This window comes from Pseudorasbora parva, chromosome 7 (genome assembly GCF_024679245.1).
Source record: "Pseudorasbora parva isolate DD20220531a chromosome 7, ASM2467924v1, whole genome shotgun sequence".
NCBI lineage: Eukaryota > Metazoa > Chordata > Actinopteri > Cypriniformes > Gobionidae > Pseudorasbora > Pseudorasbora parva.
The window spans coordinates 8,572,210-8,593,908 of NC_090178.1; the positions used below are offsets into that span (position 1 = coordinate 8,572,210).

The 21,699-nt window shown below is 39.4% G+C and overlaps 1 protein-coding gene across 1 annotated transcript in view; it reads right to left on the reverse strand.

Moving 5' to 3' along the window:
* Positions 1–21,699, reverse strand: part of syngap1b (synaptic Ras GTPase activating protein 1b) — a 203,012-nt gene that overhangs the window by 34,262 nt on the left and 147,051 nt on the right. The window contains 9 exon segments of the mRNA XM_067447984.1: positions 713–1,282; positions 3,011–3,224; positions 4,525–4,730; positions 4,841–5,042; positions 7,813–8,049; positions 16,814–16,958; positions 17,041–17,185; positions 18,461–18,796; positions 19,140–19,379. Of these exon segments, the coding sequence (XP_067304085.1) occupies positions 713–1,282; positions 3,011–3,224; positions 4,525–4,730; positions 4,841–5,042; positions 7,813–8,049; positions 16,814–16,958; positions 17,041–17,185; positions 18,461–18,796; positions 19,140–19,379 (2,295 nt within the window).

A 21,699-nucleotide genomic window follows, 5' to 3' on the forward strand; every position in this document is an offset into this window, starting at 1 on the left:
AAGGAGGAACGAGGCCTGGTTGAGTTAGTTAATAGTGTGCTGAAACTCGCAGTTATGCTGAGGGGCGTGGCATTTTGCACTCAAAGCGATGGTTCGGTATACTGGGTAAACCCAACCTGATCTGCTGGCAAATTGATTTCGCCCGGCAACTCAGTCTGGAAACCTGTACATTCATTTCTGCTGCTTCTGTTACACTTTTGCGGGAACCAATGACAGACTGGCTTATCCACCTGGTGCGCTATTGGTGGTTTAATATGATGACTGATAGCGAAACGATGGGTCATTGTCTGTTGATCACGCCTCTTGTGGTCTGATTGATTGACGGACTATCAAATTGAATACAGAGTCATTTGAATAATGCTCGTTGATCACGCCTCTTGTGCAGTAAAAAATACAGAGCAGACGCCCCAGACCAATGTTCAATCTTAAATTGAGCTTGGTCTGCCGATAGCCAGACAAGTGGTTCGGAGGACCAATCAGAACACATCGCACTTTTCGGAAGTAGGGGCTTCATAGAGACAGGAGCTAAACAGAGCGTTACTGACAGATTGGGACGAGAGGTGCTGCAACAATGTCAAATATGTGAAAAAATAATGTGTTTTTAGAAGATCTCAAGCATTAAAACCTATTCTAACAGACCCAAAAAACAAAATCAAGACTGCAATAGGGCATACAATCCTTTTCAAGAACAAAATGATGGTCAAGAAAATACCTGCATGTGCATCGAGAGCTGGCGTCCCCTGAAGTCACTCTGGTTATGGCGGCTGTAGTCGTCGCTGTAGCTGTGGGAGTGAATAATGCTCGGCTGACCCAGATGAGGGCCGGGTCTGAGGGTGGAGAGGTCCTCGCTTCGGGAGAAACCCCCATGGGCGAACTGCGGGATGTACGTCGGGTGAGAGGGGTCCGGCTCAGGGGCCAGCAGGAGAGGAGGAGGAGGTTGGGCTCGACTGTGCTGGTGGTGAAGCTGAGGCCCATCAGCAGCGAGGTGGAACAAAGGGTTCTGGAAGGAGAGGGGGTAGCGGAGGGCGGCGGCTTGTTGCTGCTGGGACAGCGAGTCGGTGGTGGTTCCCATCTGGCTCAGCTGGCTCAACCTCAGACCCCCAGACATGCTGGAACCGCCGGAACCGGCCGACATACGTCCTCCGGCGCGCAGCTGACCTCCGAGGCCTCCTCCCAAGGCCGCGAGCCCACCGTAGCTGCCGAGGCCGGCAATCGAGGCCTGGGAAGAGTTGAGCATGTCCCCCATAGACTGCAGGTTAGAGACGCTGTTCATTCTTGAGTCCTGGAGGTCCATCATAGAAATGTTTTCATTAACACCTAGAACCTACGGGCGAGAGCGCTGCAGCTACCTGCCGGACGCAGCAGTTTTGGGCGGTTTATGCATGTGGCCTGACTGCATGTGAGTACAGTGTATTAACTGGAGGGTTAAAAGAAATAATTCACCCAAAAATGAAATTTCTGTCATTATTTACTCACTGTCATATGCTGTTATTTTTCAGTGGAATGTAAATCCATCATTTTTATGCAGCTCTTTTTCATGACAGTTTGTCAGATAAAATAATAACATAAAAAAACAAAAGCCAGGTTGTCCTAGCAATAATGTCAAGATAACTGATACTGAATTATTTAAATATTAAATATTATATTTAAATAATAGTAATAAATAAGTAGCATTTGCTTTTACAAGGGAATAATTCATTACTGAATTTGAAATGGACATTAAAAGCATAAAACATTTTAATATGGTGTCATTGTGACACTGTTGAATTTTTGTGAGAAAAATATTTCCATAAAAAAATTCTTAGCTTAGTGTTTATAGTTTATAAAGAGGTAAGTTTTTTGAGGTTATATTAACAGCATCTTCAAAAAAATCTGTTGCCTAATAAATAATAATAATATAAAGAACCAAAGCCAAGCTATCCTGGTAATGATGTCAAAAAATATATTTCATTATTAAAATATAATAATATTCTATACAATATAATATTTAAATTATAATATTTCCGCACTTGCGGAGACTAAAGCCAGTACGCGCGAATGTCACAACAGGAAACACGCACGCTGCATCTGAAATCGCATACTTCCTTACTATATAATAGGCGAAAAACAGAATGTAACAAAAGATTTATGTCTGAATTCACAGAACTGATTAAAGAGTAGGAAAAAGTGCCCAGATGATAATTTTCTTCCGGCGAGATTCTGCACAAGATGGACACTTTACTATCTCATGAGGTCATGGGAGAGGATTTGCAAATGCCAGTGAAGTGACATAACTAATGCTGGTATGTCACACGATAATGACAACATGATGAACATCCAGATTATGTTCATACTACACACAATCATGACATACAAAACACACATTTTTAGTCAAGTAATGAAGTAATTACTTACTCAAAATACACACCTATCCAAGAGAGTATGTGATTTCGGATGCAGCCATAGTGTGTTAGTCTGGGGCTAAACCTGACATGGCAGGAGCCATTTGTGCCATATTTAATTTTTCAATTAAATTACATTAAAAAACACCTGAAATATTGTTCACAAACAATATTTTTTAAATGTTTTTACAATACATAATTATTTTAAATTCTAAAAAATCACTTTAAACATTCCACATGAACATGCAGGATACGATAATCACGAAATTTAAATTTTTGGGTGAAATATTAATGGTTTTATGTCAGGACCCTACATCCCAAATGGTGATGGAAGATTAACGTAAAGAATCTCTTTATGTATTGACTGCACCCACATCATCTTGTAGCCCTCTTTCCATGCTTGGGTGGTTTTTGACCATGCAGTAAGCAGGTCAGTGGCGCTTCCTTCTCCGACAGGAACAAAGCCAACCCTCAGAAAAGCTGGTGAAACGTGTGCTAGGGAGTGAGCTGTTATTCAAATGACAATTTGGACCAGACAGCACTGACCATTGCAAGAATTCTAAATGAAAGGGGCAATTATTTAATCAGAACCCCCCACCCTATTAAAACCACTGTCGCTTGGGACTTACCTTTGGGTCCGGATCAGTAATATCAGAACTGCTTGTACAGTACGCTGGACTAGAGCGAGCCAACGGGGGACGGGCAACATAGAAAACATCTTTAGATGAGGCTCGGTGAGGATGATCGCGATCCACAAAGCCCCCCATTCCAGCTCGGGATGGAGGGGCTCCGCCACTGGACATCGCAGAGGTTGGAGAGGGCAGGCGAGTGATCTCGATTGAACTGTATGAGATATGAGAAAGTTAACATGGAAAAAAGTATCCTCGCTCATTTTCATCAGAAGTAATATTCCATAAGACATTCACTTAAGATCAGGGTTACACTTTATTTCGATAGTCCGCTTTAGACATCCTACTAACTATAAGTAATTTGCAACTACAGGTCAATTAAGTCTCATTAGAGTATTAGTAGAATCTAGTAGACTGTTAGGTTAAGGTTATGTGTTTGGGTTAGTAGAATAAGTTGACATTTAAAGTAAAGTTATACTTAGTAGAATGTCTGTTGTGGAACATCAAAATAAAGTGTTACCAAGCTCAGTTACAAAACCTAGCAAACCATACGATGTGATATTTGATTTGTAGTTGATTTATTTTATCAATACATTTAATACACTTTGATACTATATTATCTTATTATCAATGTTTTTGGTTAATATTTAGTAGATTTTATTTTCATATGTTTTGTTTTAACTTTAAAAGTAATTTTGTAATTTTATTTGTTTATTAGTCAATATTGTTTTAATTATTTTTTAAGTTAAACTTAAGGTAAATGTAATTTATATTTTATTTTATTTCAGTTAATGTTTATTTTATTAAAATAAAGAACATGTTTTTCTTTTAGTTAAAGTTAAAAATAATAACCTTGCTTTGAAAGAAGCATTAAAATTAAAATTAAATGTAAAGTATGGAAAAAAATGGCAAAGAAAATCCAAATGCAATAATAGAGAAAAAGAGAATGCAATATAGAATAAGAATAAAATATTACAACTTAACTTTAAAAAAAATATATATATTTTTTTTTCTTTACATAAATACATATTTATTTATTTACCTGTAGGTGGCTTTGCATCCACCAAATATGATGATCCCTTTTGAGGGACCCCTTTTTATAATATATAACATTTTATATTATTTGATTATATTTATAATATCTATACATTTTAATTTAAATTGGGTTTGTACTGTTTGAAAACTATCATATATAAAATATAATATATGTGTGAAATTATAAAGACAAGATGTTGTTTCCTAAATTAAATGCTTGTCTTTTATATAGTTACTGTACATTTAAAAAAATAAAATAATAGTATATGCATAATCAAATAAAACAGAAAGCAGAATGAAGCAGTAAAGAAATTAAATTTTGTAAATTTTTTTTTTTTTTCATTTACATCTCCACTCCAGTTTGCAAACCCCTGGCTTAGATACCTAAAATATTGACTAAGCACAAACTAAGTTTTAGTTTCTAAGGTACTGCAGAAGTGACACAAATATCGCTCGCATATAAAGACACCAGACACTACCTGTTGAGGTCTCTCATCATGAGGTTCTGGAACTCAGAGGAGACGCCCCTGTTGAAGCTGGGCCTGGAGAGCAGCCTATCCGTCTGTCTCTCTGGAGGCTGTCTGTCTGTCTGATGACTGGGCTGTCTCTGGAGGTGCGGGTTACGAAGGGCCATGCTGATGTCATTTAGAAGGCGGGGCAGTGGTCCGAGTTTGATGATCGCATCCTTTGGCACAATATACACAGACAGAGAACAGGAGACCAACCTGATAACCGATCACAAACGCAAGTAGACAATCGCGATCATCTTCATCTAGATTATCAAACAGGATCTACCTTGCTTAGTTGTGCCATGACTTCCCACAGAAGACTGTGCAGTATCGAGAGCTCCCTACCCAGATCGATGTAGCCCTCAAAAGCAACTGCGTTGCTCACGGTATCGAGATTGGAGATCTCGTAGAGGAATTGCTGCATGGAGCCCCACTCCATCTCTAAAAACTCATTCATAAAGCACATGTACTCCTCCTTACTGCCAAACCTGTAATACAGTGAAGAATGGGTAAGGACTGAAATCAAATGTTGCGTCAGTGATTGAGATGATAATGCTCATCATCATCAGTTTGGTATAGCGTAATGACTAATGATCTGGGCTGACAGCCCAAACCCCATAATACAGCCCATAATACTGGAGCACTATTGTGTCCTTGAGAAAAGTTCCCAGATCAATTATATTAAAAGGTAAAAAAATTATTTAAGCATCATACCATTATAAATTACAGAACGAAAAATGGATATTAATTTAGAATATTTGCTAAATATTACATTTTACAGTCTTACTGATGTCTTAGTGATTTTAAAGATTAATCAAACAAAGGAAATCTAAATGTAAAAATTGAGAAAATGAGAATGCACAATTAAATATCAAATATGCATGTAATTTTTTTTTAATAGTAAATAAAATAAAATAAAATAAAATAAAATAAAATAAAATAAAATAAAATAAAATAAAATAAAATAAAATAAAATAAAATAAAATAAAATAAATGTTTATAACCAATATGTTTCCATTATATCCCACATCCATGGAAGCCTGTTTCCGGCACTAAATAAAAAAATAAAAAGAGTAATTGCAACTTTTTATCTTAGAATTCAGACTTTTTTTCCCTCACAATTGCGAGTTGTAAAGCTAGAATTCTGAGATCTAAACTCGCAATTGCATGATATAAAGTCACAATTCTGACTTTATTTCTCAGTCTGAATCGTGACTTAATATCACGCAATTGCGAGTTTAGATCTCAGAATTTTGACTTAATATCATGCAATTGTGTAGCCTGACGTGGTCATTAGGGCTGTACTAGAATAATCGAATATTCGTTCGGTGAGGTGGCATTCGATTTTCAGTTTTGAGATTCGAATATTCGTTTTTTTTTTTTTCAACACGTGACTTCCGTCGCGGACTCATTCTCACTCATGCTTGAAATAATAATAATAAATTAAAAAAAACACAGCAACATGCTTTCAATAAAAGCATCGCGCATTTTAAAGATTTAAATTAACAAAAAGTCAGAATAAGACAAAATAAATCCCTTATATAGAATAAAACTAATTGTAATATATATTACATTTTGTGTCATTTTAAAAACAATTCATTTATTCTTATTCAACTGTTTATAAGCATGCTACCGTGTTCTTTATTTATTACAGTTCATTGAAATCACTGTGTGTTACTAATTTAATTTCTGTTTTGGGATTCATTTGTTTTAAAGAAAGGTTCGTTATTAATACCTTATTAAAGTTCTTGCTCTCAACAGACTTGGTGTTTTGTATCACTTGTGCACTGTCCGTTTTCGGAGCATAAACCTGCCCGTGTAATGCGTACCGGAAACTGTTCTATTTAAAAGATTATTAAATGTTTATTAATATTTAAAGAATGTGTGCCACCTGATCATATTGCACCAAATGCAACACTGCACTCCACTGGGTCTGCCGCAACACATTTACGATGCCGAAGAGTGAAACGTGAAGTCGTGAAAGATGATACAAATGCAAACCGACACTATTATTATATATTTAGCCCCACCCACCGAAGCTTCGAATATTCGATATTGATTGCCACCTAAGCTTCGAAGCTCAAAAAATGGCATTCGAAACAGCCCTAGTGGTCATACTCAATTCTAGTCAGAATATGAGTCTGAAACTGCTCCATTGGGCTGTGATTATGGGGCGTGTTACAACCGAACCAGGAAAGACCTCAATTGGATAGACCAACAACCAATCAGAGCAACGAAGCGACGCATAACGTTAGTTGTCAACAGAGCTCAACTGCACTGTGTTGCCAAGTCCATTTTTTTTTCCACGGGTTGAAGCGACTATTATGTGATATATAGACCCATGAGTGTGAATTTTAGCAGGCAACCTTGCCAAAATAACACATTTTACCCCCCAAACACCTTTTTTTCCCCACAGAGAACACCCCCCGAAAACCTATTGTTTTGGTCTAGTAGTTGGCGCGTTTTGTTGTAAAAACTTGGCAACCCTGTCTGCACGTGCGCTGGAATAAACGATCTTTGCCGGTGTTGTAAATAAATAAAATAATTTAATGATACACAGAGTACTTACCCAACATGATCATCATTTCTGAGAGAAATTGTGAAGGTGAATGCAGATACAAACAAGCTCTCTGTTTAGGATTTCGAACATGATTACGTTACTGTTTATCATCTGTCCGTCATCGTCTAAAGCCCACCCTGATGATTTCATTGGTCCGAACAGTTTCTGTTCGGGGATAATTACTCCTCTATGGATCGAGTCCAGACCAAAAATTGTGGGCCCGGCTAAGTTCGGCTGGCATCCAGGCTAGCAATTGTGAGAAAAAAAGTTAGAATTGTATCGCACAATTGCGAGTTTATATCTAACAATTCTGACTTAAAACTCACAATTGTGAGAAAAAAAGTCAAAATTCTGAGATAAATACTCGCAATTACTATTTTTATTTTTTTATTTAGTGGCGGAAACGGGCTTCCATACACATCCCTTATCAGAATGAGGAAAATTAAAAGAATCCTTGATTAATAAAGGCACACAAAAAAAAAAAAAAAAGTAAAATGAGAATGCACAACTAAATATCTGATGTGGAAAAATAAATGAAAATATTCATTTATAACCAAAACTGTCCCAATATATCATCCATCTTGAATCAGAATGCTTTCCCAGCTGAAAAGACCAGCATGAATGCAAGTTACAGTACTCTGAGCTTACAGCAAAAAGGATGACATGTTCATAAAGACCTTAGAGAAGTTTGTACTGACTTTGAGAAGTTTGCAAGGTTCTGCACAACTTTGGCTATGAGGGTGAGTGTGCGTGAAGTCTGTTCGTCGGGGTATTCCTGTGTGAGATTGAATAAGGATGGCGACATGACGGCTGGACACAGGAAGCGCAGGAAGAGGGAACCACTGATCAGTCGATCTGCAATGTCCTCTCTTCCTCTCTCGGCGCAGCGAACGCGCCAGGACGCAAAGACCTCTTTCAGTTCTCTTGGAAACGCACTGGGAAAAACAAACAACGTGTATTGTTTCCATTATGAATAAAGCAGTTGGTGTGATATCATGTTGTCACTGTCCCTTCATTTAAAGATATTAAAATATATAAGCCTGGAAATTCATGATCAAGGACAATGTGCATCATCATTAAATTTACTATGCAATCTTAAGAAGATCTGTAATCATAACTGTCATTAAAAAGCTGTTTTTCCACATAAAAGGTTTTAATAGTCCCGGTTGTAGAAATAACACCATTAAATATCATTTTGGGTTTCCTGTGTAGTGTGGTCTACATAATTATATATAATAAATTGTAACCTAGAATTTACCTATTGAAAACATTTACAATCACTGTGCATACGAAGATTTTCACATTCCATAGAAAAAAGCAGTAAGGGGCCGTTTACACAGTATGCATTCTTGCATCTGTCCCAGCTGTTTTTGGAAATTATTATTTATTGCTATGTAAACGTGCTATAGTTTTTTGTTCAGCATCTTGTTGCATAAACCAAGAGTTTTTAAAGGGATTGTAAAAATCCCTAAAAAAGGAATCAAGTCGTCATTTACTCACCCTGGTGTTGTTCTAATGCAATTTTTACAAATAACATGTATTATTATTATTATTATTTTATATTCCCTTCTTTCGTTTCTGGACCACAAAAGGAGAAATTTAAAGAAATGTCTCGCTCAGGCTCATCCCTATAAATGGCAGTGAATAGTGTGTTCTGAGGGTATACAATAGGTTTGGTTAAAAACAACCCGAAATTGAATGTATTATTTAACGAAGATCTTGACCTTGGCTGTTGGTCTTCAGTGCACGGCTGCACGCCGTGAGTGTTCGTGAGACTCTATTAGCGCCACAATTCATTCCGACTTGCCCAGAGAGAAAACACATTTCAGTTGTGAGAAATCAAGACTTAAGAAAAACGTGACTTGAAATACAATCCATGTAGGCCTACTTCTCTCAGGTGAATATATCCGTTGTGTTCGTTGGAACAAGACGTTATCAAATTCACATCTGTCAACTGTCAATCTGACTGTCATCAGACAAACTGGGCGAAGCCAATTCATAGTTTTCATGTGAGGTCACATCTTCTTATAGAAACCTTATAGAAACGTCCATCTGGAGGGAAAAACAAAGCTTTCCTCCGCTGCCTGCCAGTCATTTTTATCAGGTTGGTAGTATGTACTAATTTAGTAAGACAGTGATATTAAAAGATTAAATTCAATATACACAATATCAGTGGCAGCGTTTCACAAAAACCTAGGGTATGGCATGAGTCCTTTTGGCCATACAACAACAACATTCCCAAGTAATCACATTATATCTAAACAAAATGTAGACAAAATCCACTAAAATAACTTAAAGGGTTACTTCAGCGATTATCATATGGCTTTGTATCAGTAGAAACCCTGGAGTATATTCAAATGATTGTGCTTTCCCCCCTCATATCCCCCTGAGACAAGAGATTTATGCAGTTTATTTCTGGAAAAATTCCTCCTATGATGCAAATTGACGATATTTGCATCATAGGAGGAATGTTTGGCCAAAGGCTAAAGACTACAGCCAGCAGAGGGAGCCATTTCCACATGTTTTGAACCCGTGCATGGGGGATGGAGATCACACTCAGACCTCAGCTCAGCTACAGGCACTCATTTAAACGGAGCTATGGTGAGCAATGTAAGTCTTTTAACTTCTCAAATTAATTTCTATGAAAGTTAAGCTTGCAAAGGCATGAACTGAAACGTGCCAGATTGAACTCGCGTTGTGAATGTAGGACAAGTGTTCACTAGGCGGTGCTGCTGTCAATTTAAGCAATTTAAGCTTGCATCTCATATACATACATGCAATTTTACTTCCACTTTGTGAATGCCGCGAGTGTAGTGGCGATTACCTCAGCTCTCATCACGAGAGCTCATCAGCTCATTTATCTGACTCCTGCAGTTAGTGCTCAGTGCTGTGATACTCGCGGGGTGACTCACTCATTATATCGAACAGACATGTTCAGTTTTTAACTGTAGCGTCTTCTCCAACTCAGTCACAGTAATCCAGTAGGTGGCTTTGGGAATGGCCTTACAGGGCAGCGAAGCATACTGGGAATTGTAGTCTTTCATCCCCATGAGACAAAAATACATTTTCTGTCTTTTCTCAGTTTACAACATTCAAAGTATGACAAGTGCAGATTAGTATGTGCTTTTTTTAATGTAATAAATTTAAAATTTAAAGTGAGTTTGAATATAATTTTGTGTGACCTTTTATAGACATAGACTTACTGAAAACAACAATGGATAATTCACCTCAGATCTTGAATTTTTTTTAAAATTAAAAACAAAACAACTAGGATATGTTCCAATTTCAACTCAAGGTGAGCCAACAAGAGTATTCTTTGATAAAGTCACACAGTATGTATTTTAAATAATGCTAAAATGGTGTAAGATTTAGGAATTTGATATTGTACTTATTCATTTTGTTTCATTTCAGAGAGCCCACCCAAATGCTCCTCTGATTGGCTGTGATTTTTGATTGATTGATCTTGGGTCGAGTTTGGTTTGCCGCTGAAACCTTGTCACATTGGACATTGTGCCTGTTTTGTTTTTTTGTCTATAGTAAGGACCAAGCAGCAGCCTCCCGCAGTTTCTCTTGAAGCCAATATGGAAGTGACTCAAACTGCAACTGCCTTATGTTAAAAGGCCCAACTTTACAGCAGAAAAATAACATGTTTACAGCCTGGTACAAATTGCGGTTTTGGTCTATATGGCTAATTTTGCCCTTCATGACAACTGTGAGAGGTGAATTTTTTTATAACTCATTTGTTTACATTATATAAAGCCTTAAAATTCTACATGATTAAGGCCGTGGCCACTTTGATTGACAGGTGGATAACTATTTAGTCGCTGTCTGTCAGTCATCGCTTCATCTAAACTCCGCCCACGTCCTGCCTCTTTGCCCATTTTCTGTTATCTGTGCGTGACGCGCGATGGCAACAGCCAGCTCGTCTCTACTTTACGCTTCAAAACTGTGCTTCAGAACCCAATGGGGGATGTCACGGACACTACGTCCATATTTTTTTTACAGCCTATGGTTAGGATGCTGTATTAGGATCAGGCTGTTTAAATTTGCTTTGAAAACTAACGAGTGGCATCAGCCGTTTATTTCCCCTGCTTGTCTGAATGCCAGGGTATGGCAACTCCCATACTCTGCCATACATAAACGCTGCCCCTGCACAATATACACATCTGCCCCAATGGCTCTCTATGAGAGCGTGCTGCAGTTCCATTTTTCACCACAGATTTACATTGGAAATTTGTGGGGTGCTGTAGAGCTAGGGAGGGCTCAGAGACCGACTTAAGGCCAGATTTACCAACAGCTTGTGCCAGCGCAAACAGAAACACTCTTTTGCTGTTAAAAAACTACTGTCAGGATTTACTAAAGACGTGCAGTGATACATTTGCACTGAAAAGGCATGGACAGGGTTATTTTTGCGGCTGTCCTTGCATATGCATTTGTAGGAGTTTCCCTTTCAGACGCAAAATTCATGGGAGGAGAGTATTTAAAGGGGGGTGAAATGCTGTTTCATGCATACTGAGCTTTTTACACAGTTAAAGACTTGGATTCCCATCCTAAACATAGACAAAGTTTCAAAAACTAATGTTGGACGTTTGATGGAGTATTTCTGTGTCAAAAATACTCCTTCCGGTTTCTCACAAGTTTTGGAGAGTTTTTTTCGAGTATGGGTCAGCTTGACGTCAACTGGGCGGAATGTCCTTGTATGGGCCGTACGGGCTCTTCTCCCGGAAGGGTGCGTGCGCGTGACTAGAGCAAGAGACCAAACGGACGCCCCATAAACACTGCTCTAAGCTGCAGATCCAGTCGTCCGAGCAACACTTCTGTCGTGCTGCGCTCCACTTTATTCCTATGGTTGACATCAAGCGACTTTAATGCGCCCGCATGGCATTCCGGGAAGGCAGCGCTGCATTTGAACCCCGAAATGACGAGAAGCGTCACATTACGCTTCAGTCGCGTCGCATAAGTGGATCTCCAGGGTCACTGCTGTCACAGGACTCCACAAAATCAACAGTTACCAAAGAAGTGTGTTTTTGACGGAGCGGTTTCAACAATAAAGGTTCGGTCCTGCTTTGGAAGCAGTCGGTGAGTAAAACTGCTTCAAATGTCTGTGCTGTTGGCTATCGTCGCGTAAGTACACATCAGTAAACAACACGATCGTGTATAACGTTAGTTAATTTATCAATGGAGCATGCGATCTATAGTGTGTGTTTAAATCCATTTGTTTAGCTGACCACTATAGGTGTTAGTTTGTTTATTGTAAAACCACCCAAACATAAAGCTAGGGGACTTTCTCACAAAGCGTGCTTCTTCATTTAAATGCGCTAATGGTTACTCCATTGTTGTTCTATGTATAATGCTACACTAGTCTGACTTGCAAAACCACTGCTAATGTTTAGTTGCATACAATAGTCCATAAACCGAATCATGTCCTCATAAACTGCGAGTAAACACACACAAATGTTGACAGGCCACTAAATACAGTACATACCACAGAGACGGACGTCCTGCTGTTGTTGCTTCTACTGTTAAATTTATTTCAGCCTCCGAATGATTCTGGATCATATCTGTATTAGTTGAATCTGATCGATAGCCATAGTTTATTAAGGGGAACGTTTCCTTCTCCACGCTTGAGGACGTCACCGCTTTGTGCGCACTCGTCATTCTTTAGCTCCGCCCACACGATACGCCTCCAGCCGCTCATTTTTTTCGGAAAGACTCGGTACAGCCTATATTTCTTTTATAAGTATAATAATAAAACTAAAGACTTTTCGGTGATATGAAAGATGCAATACTACTCTATAGGTACTCAAGATTGACATGAGATTGACTGAAACTGAGTGTTTCACCCCCCCTTTAAATGAATCACGTGAGGTGATTTAGAAAGGTTTGCACTCGTCAATTTACCGGTGTTTGCGGCATTATTTACTGTCCCTTAAACCAGACGCTAACGGGTAGATTGTCTGTGTCTTTTAATTTATCTTGTCAGTAGATCACACGCAGAACTGTCCACTCCCATCTGTGCTTTTCTGGAACTGCGCTCTCCCGCTAATTTTTATTTCTTTAGTAAATCTGGCCCATGGTATCATGAATACATCCATGCTGAATCCATGCGCTTCATTTTAACATATCCCGCTCACTTACGACTTAAACTAGTCAAGAAAACCTGAAAACACACTTATAATATATATACACTTATAATAATATAAGTGTATTATTATAACACACTTATAGTATTATTATAACACACTTATAATAATATATTATAATGTATTATTAAGTCAGGGTATGTAGAGGTCTATGTTTGGATGAATATTTGCGGCTGCCCGTAATGATAAGACTGTATTCTGTTCAGGTTCTGAAGAGTAGAAAAAGGTTTATGAAACGGCAAATCATCACAAAAGACTGGCACAGGCTGGAGGGAAGCCTGATTTACACATCAAGATCAGAGTGACCCCAGATATGCAGATCGCCTTTGACTTTGAAGTCTACGCAGAGCTCAAAAACAACACAACAGTCACAAAGTCTAGTCGCGTCATGTTTTATGCCCAGGCAGTGTCAAAGGCAAACTTGGAGAAACCTGTAGACTGGGAGAGTTAATGGAGATGAATTTGGCTTCTCCTGAAGGTAAGACTGGTTCATTAAAGGTGCAGTATGTAATATTGACAGGTAGCTGTTGAAATGGGTACTGCATTGTCCCAATTCCCAATATTGGAGAGGGTTGTTTCCCCCTCCCCCGCCTCCTCCAATTCCAGATTGAGGACACGCAACAGCAATGAGCGCAATTGACATCTAGGTTTTTAGATCATCTAGCTGGTATAATCTGCAATCTCTGACCCAGTTTGTTTGCTGGCTTCAATGGCTGCAATACGCTGTTTTACGCCAACTGGCAACTTGAAGTGTCGAAATACTATTGAGTAAATTGGCAGTGGGCGGGCATCACACAGATCAAAACAAAAACAGACATTCCTACATACAACGCACATTTTAAAGCAGAATAACTGCCAGCTAAACTAAGTTGTACTGGCAAACAGATGAAAATAGAACACAAATGCAACACAAGGATTCTCGTTAACTATTTTTTTCCATCGAAAACCACTGTAGAGAAAACACTTTGGGTTCATATTCTGGGCTCATCTGCTCGCCTGTATATAGTTGGCATCATCAAAACTGAATTTGATCTTTTAAAATCACTGTTTTAGTACATTGAGGGTTGCACCAATGAGGATTAAGCATCTCCATCTATGCTAGTTTTTTAGCCCTTTAATTATAATGGTCTTTCGACGTAGCAGTTTAAAAAGACAGTTGACATTTTACAAGTTTATCAGCAAGAGAGAGAGAGAGAGAGAGAGAGAGAGAGAGAGAGAGAGAGAGAGAGAGAGAGAGAGAGAGAGAGAGAGAGAGAGAGAGAGAGAGAGAGAGAGAGAGAGAGAGAGAGAAGAGAGAGAGAGAGAGAGAGAGAGAGAAGAGAGAGAGAGAGAGAGAGAGAGCGCTTCTGGTGGTCAATAAAAGGGGAATTGAATATTTACATTGCTGCTGTTTAATTGGCGAATCCCTCATGGTGGAGAAAATGAAGCATAGATGAAGGTTTTAATCACAGGTTTAGAATTGTAATCCCCAATTTGCTAATGTTTTTAAAATTAAGTGGTGCAACACAACTCAATTTAAAATAAAACCCAGATCAACAAATGCTAACCCAGATCAACAAAAGTTAATCCTTATTGGTGCGTAAGTGTTTTCCACGTTAAGCGCTTTAGAGCGTTCCGCTGTTTTAGCGATTGAAAGATCACAAGTGCTTTATATCACAAGTGCCCAAAAACGAATTGACATACAGTATTTTACAGTACTCCATCAAACGTCCAACATTCGTTTTTGAAACTTTGTCTATGTTTAGGATGGGAATCCCAGTCTTTAACAGTGTAAAAAGCTCAGTATGCATGAAACATCTGTAATGACTTGATCAATATCAGTCCTTTTGTTATTTTATTTATTTCTTAAATATGCAGGTTATTGTATTTTTTTTTAATATAAAGTGTTGATGCATATGCAAGAAGATATCTTTTAATTATTTCCTGTGCTGTTCAGAAGTGCCTGGTAATTTAACAGTTGAGTTGTTTCCTTCAAAATGTTTTAAGGATGGTTCATTACATAAGAGAAGCTCACTAATCAATCTGTTAATGTTAGAGATTAGTGATAACGTATCCTGTTGAACTATGTGAGATCACGCGAGAGACGAGAACGGAAAAAGAAAAAAAGAAAAAACGGAGCACAAGAGTGAGCAGGAGGACTAGTCTGCTATTAATCCAAAGTTTGTGTGTTTAATGTTTTAAGTTGGACTATAATTCGTTGTAAGAGATACAGCGCTTTCTGCGTAGGAGTTTGTGACTGAAGGAAAAGTGATATACCACCGGAGGTGCGGGTTTTTTGGACTGTGATGTGAGTTTAGTCCTGTTAGCCTCTCTGGCTAAATTAGCTCGTGGTTTTGCAGTGACATTACTTTCATACGGTCGCGGGAGTGACCGCATACATGTCGTTTGCCCTATGGATGATAGAATACAACATCGACGGGGATTCGCGGGCTGACGCGGGTGTTTCTTCATTGGAGACCGTTTGGCTGCCGGTGCTGGGCGGATGACGCTGATTAACCCTTGCTGTGCCGCTTGCAAACAGAGTTCGCTTTACCAGAGTGAGAGACTTACAAATCGCGGTAGGATCCGGGGTTTTCACTCTACATCAGGAGGTATTATTGCTGTCTTCATTTCATGAGCTCCAACATTAAGCGCGCCAACGAACTAACTTAATGCAGGCCTGCTAAAAGAACAGGAAAATAAGAGTGCACTCAGGTTACCACAGACTATTGATTTCATTACCCGGTTTTTTTTTCTTTCTTCTAAATTGGGTTTATTTTCATATTTTTGCTCTTCGCTGTTCAACTGTTATTTGAGTTGTACAATACAAACGGAGGAAATTAAGCCATGGTGGTTCTTGTTGCTTATTCTTTCACCAGCCATTGTATTTGTGTAGCTATAATGTAGTTTTAATGTTTTAAAACTACGAATATTCTTTCAGGTACCCATTGATACGCAAAGAGATAGTGAGAATCATAGTGTTCCTAGACAGGGTTATTATACATTGGAATGGCTCTTTCACCATTTTACCAAGCGGGTTAAGAGGGTTCAATACTTTATACGCTGCTGTATAACACACTTGCCTCGCCCACACACATCATTTTACACATCATTTTACCCCCCCTTTTAATGTCCTATCCAAGACACACACACATCATTTTACCCCCCCTTTAATGTCCTATCCAAAGAACTGTGCTTGTTTACAGTATTGTGTCCCCAACACTATACTGGGGCGTTATGACCCACACAGACCCCCTGCTGGCCTAACTAACACCTCTTTCAGCAGCAACCTAGTTTTTCCCAGGAGTTCTCCCATCCAGGTACTGACCCAGGCTCGACCCTGGTATTCACTGCTATTATATGGTCGAGTGTAAACAGGAGTTTTTTTTTATTTCTCCTTTTGTGGTCCGAAAAATTAAGAATTGCATTCTGCATTAGAACAACACCAGGGTGAGTAAATGATGACTTGATTTACATTTTAGGGTGAACTATCCCTTAGAGATGGCGTGTCGATTTAAAACAGCTCAAGACTGTGTGAACGGCCCATAAGATGTCCTATGCCAGCTTTGTAACTAACCAATGAGAGTTGACGATTTTACAGAGTGCAAGCTCACAGCACATCCGGAGGTTGGCTTGATGTTCGGGCAGTACAGAAGGTGGAGTTCTCATTGGGTCGACTTCACAGTTCTCTTCTGACTCATACAGCGCTCGGATAAAATCACCTACAATACAAATTAAACCCTTAATGTGTGAGCGCACAGCAACAGAAACAGCGTCAACTCTCCAAATCTGAGAAACTCTCACCTAAAACGTCTTTGAGGTACTTATGTCCAATGAGTTTGAGGTACTCTTCTATGGCTTTGGTGGCCAGGGTATTCTCTCGGAAGATAAGGTGCTCTCTGTCGATAAATCGGTCCACCTCACACATTGCCATGTCTGAAAGAAAATCCTTGTGCAGAGCAAAAGAAGAAACATTTGTAATCACTTTACAATTACCTTACAACATATACAAATCAAAATAGATCCAAATAAGTGACTGATTTGGAGTGCCCTAGATAGACCGATGTATGATAGGCAAAATCTGGCCAAAATCTTTCCTAGACAAGCTTTTGTGTCGGGAGCATGCATTCAATGCCTTACAATTCTATCTAGGTTGGCAGCTCACCACGGTTTTGAATATACTTTAGGGATGCCACAATTGTCAGTATAATATTGAACCGTTTGGTACGGCATTAACGGTTCAGTACGTGCTTGTGAATTGCATTTTTTGTGGTTTTGCATTTAATTAATTATTTCTATTTCTCTGGGTTTTAAATATTTCTCTCAGTTTATTTTGGCTCTATTTGAGTGTGCCTGTGAGTCTACGCACTGATATGAGCAAATCTCCAATTATATGCACTAAAGTTAGGGGGTGTTTAGCCACGCTTGAAATGCTGGTGTCAGAGAGTTATACTCATGGAACACTATAGTTATTCACAATCACGAAAGTTAATTGCATGCATTTTAAAGCCTTGCCAGTTAAACATTTCATTCACGTACTTATGCACTGTTTTACATGAGCATAGCACGCACTAAAAGCCTGTCAAACACACGTGATTAATGGACTAAGTAGTCCTACTGCACTAATACTGTCAAATACACACAAGGTTAACATATATAAACACAGTCGGTTATGTCTAAAGTATATGATCTAATGTATATGAGATGCGAGCAGGTCTTAAATTGACAGCAGCACTGCCTAGAGAACACTTGTCCTTAAAGGGATAGTTAACCTCTAAAATTATGTTAATAAAACAACAAAAGACAGAGAAAATCACTCACTGCTGTAAAAAAAAAAAAACTTTAATACAGTAGCTATAATCAATGTATATTGTATATTGAAGACTATGTAGTTTTAATTTTAGCCTACATTTATTCATTCAATTTTAATCCTAAAATGCTACTGTACATCTCTGAGCTGCCACTGTACATCTTTATATATTAATTTTATATTATACAATACACTAGGATTGTGTACAAGGGTTTTTAAGTAAAGTATTAAGTTTAAGTTTAAAAACATTTTCTCCTTAACCTCTTTCTTTTCCTGTCGCCTAAGATTAGAATAGCAAAAACCAAACCGAAACGAAAACCGTGGTTAAAAACGAGGTATGTACTGAACCGTGGACTAACTGTATTGTTGCATTCCTAATACTTACAAACATATATTATTCACACAAAGTCTTACCTTGGCCTTCCCTGTGCTCTGCAGGATGTGCACCAGAGCACAGGCCACTTCCTCTTTGCTCTTGACACTTAGCAGTGGCTCCAGAACTGCGCACAGCGTTCGGTAGTTGTTGGTGACATACTCTGCAAACTCTTTATACAGCTCCATTGGCAGGATGCTCATGGTCTGAAAGCGTGACTTGAGCCGCAGGGAGGCGTTGATGATTTTGCCCCCTCCCACACCGCCACCCTTGGCCAGGGCGCTGGGCTGAATGACGGGGTACCACTGCTCCACAAACTGACGACCAGTGATGCTGGAAATGGGGATGCTAACCAAGCCAAGGTACGTGCTCTTCTCCTGTTATGATGAAGGAAATGGACAAAAATGATGATCAGTCACCTTAAATAGCAGGATGCAACCCTTCTTAGCTAGTGGGAAGCTAGTGAAAAGCTAATTTAATCTAGCTACAAAAAAATGCAGCAAATATTATGATAACATGAATGGACATCTCATTATATTATTTATTTATTTTAACTATTTAACAAATCTTTTTTTGTGGATATCTAGTTTACTTGCTACCAAGCACCTCAAACAAAACTCTTAAATATCTTTCTTAAATCTGATGTCACTAATCTTAATATTTGCACGGTAGTGTACTATTACAAGTCTTTTTGCGTAAGGACATGAGGTGGTCTTTTACCTTGCGTCTTTTTTTGTCCGTCTCTTTGTAAAGATGAAGGCGGAGGTTGCGGACAGCGGGCAGGTTGTTGAACTCAAAGTGCTCACCCCAGAACACAGTATCGGTTCGGGGTTTGCTGGTGGTGCGGGCGTAAAGCATGTCATCCAAGCACAGTTCACAATAATAGCGCTTTTTGGGTGGGAGTTCACGGGCCTCGATGATCCAAAGCTTCAGAACATTGTCGACGCGTCGACTGTTGTCCTGGGTGTGGGCAACACAAAATCATATTTGCATTATATAAACTATGGGCAATGGTGGTGAGAGAAGTGGTTGCAGAACTTTAAATGTGCTGTCAAGCATAGGGACAGACAGGAGAGATTGCAAGTTTGAGGGTGGCAGTGCTTTAGAAAGGATAATGATCTGAATTACTGTTCGTCTAACACCTACTGCATGTCTAAAGTGCTAAAGTAGTCATAGACAATGATGTTTCAGAGAAAGATGAGTCATTTAGACCCATCAAAATGGCCCTGGAACATTCATTTTCTACTGGCATTTATAGTAATATACCCTTAAAAGTGCTTTCTAAAGCTCCAGCCCTTTTATAAAAAAATACAGTGACGTTAATGTGCAACAGTGATGGTCTCAGGTGGTAATTATATGGTATATACACCAATCAGGCATAACATTATGAACACCAAAAGATGAAGTGAATAACACTTCATCACGCCACCTGTTAGTGGGGGGTGTTCCCGGTCTGCAGTGGTCAGTATCTATCAAAAATGGTCCAAGGAAGGAACAGTGGTGAACCAGCAACAGGACCATGGGTGGCCAAGGCTCACTGATGCATGTGGGGATTGAAGGCTGGACAGAAAAGTGTCAGATAGTCTCTGATAGAAAGGTGTCAGAATGCACAGTGAATCGCAGTTTGTTTAGTATGGGGCAGCATAGCCACAGACCAGTGCCCATGCCTACCCCTGAAAGCAGCAACAGTAGGCACGTGAGCATCAGAACTGGAACACGGAGCAATGGAAGAAGGTGGCCTGGTCTGATGAATCACGTTTTCTTTTACATCACGTGGATGGCCAAGGGAACACATGCACCAGGAAGCACTATGGAAAGAAGGCAAGCCGGCAGAGGCAGTGTGATGCTTTGGGCAATGTTCTGCTGGGAAACCTTGGGTCCTGCCATCCATGTGGATGTTACTTTGACACTTACCACCTACCGAAGCATTGTTTTAGACCATGTTCACCCTTACATGGATACAGTATTCCCTGGTGTCTGTGGCCTCTTTCAGCAGGATAATGCGCCCTGACACAAAGCAAAAATGATTCAGGAATGGTTTGAGGTGCAAAACAACGAGTTTGAGGTGTTGACTTGGCCTCCAAATGAGGCAACCCAAACAAGTCAGATCCATGGAGGCCCCACCTCTCAAATTACAGGAATTAAAGGATCTGCTGTTACATCTTGGTGCCAGATACCACAACACACCTTCAGGGGTCTAGTGGAGTCCATACATCGACGGCTCAGGGCTGTTTTGGCAGTAAAAGGGGGACCAACACAATATTAGGAAGGTGGTCATAATGATATGCCTGATCTTTGTATATAGCATGTTACTGAATGATTTCCATATTCGTTCTTAAAAGATGGTTTTACATAACCAGACTGACAAAAAGCAATTAATCTTAGTTTGTTCTGTTTTTACATGCTGTTTTATAAACGGAGAAACCTGTAATCCATGACATCAGCTATACAGAAATACAAAATCAAAATAATGCCAATTCACTGCACCAAAAATACAGCGGAAAAAAGAGTGTGCTCTGAATTACTGCACATCCTAAAAATGTGTTTTTTTTTTCAGGTGGATTGGTAAAAACATCTAACTACTGCGGTTCCTCAGGGCTCAGTTCTTGGACCACTTCTCTTCTCCATCTACATGTCATAACTCTACTTCCATTTCAACCAGATGGTATCTGCTCGCATCTCGGCCTGCCTGACAGACATTTCTTGCTGGAAGGATCAACACCTTCCACTCAACCTTGCAAAGATAGAAATGCTTATGGTCTCAGCCAACTCAACACTTCATCACAACTTCTCCATTCAGATTCATCAACCATAACTCCACCCAGGACTGCCAGGAAGCTTGGAGTTGTGGTTGAGGATTAGTTAAACTTCATAGACCACATTGCTAGAACTGCCCGGTCCTGCAGATTTGCCTTATACAACATTATGAGGATCAGCCCCTTCCCATCGGAGCATGCTAAACAAATCCTTATCCAAGTTCTTGTTCTATCCAGACTGGACTATTGTAATTATCTCTTGGCAGGCCTTCCAGCATGATCCAGAATGTTCCAACAAAAGTGGTCTTTAATGAGCTGAAAAGAGCCCATGTCACAACTCTCCTCATAAAATTGCACTGGTTGCCATTTGCTGCTCGCATCAAATTCATGGCACTGATGTTTGCCAATAGAACCACTGGCTCTGCACCCCTATACCTTTACTCACTACTTTAGACCTATGTGCCCTTCCTCCAGAAGCTTGTGCTCGGCAAATGAACTCCGCCTTGTGGTGCCATACCAAAAAG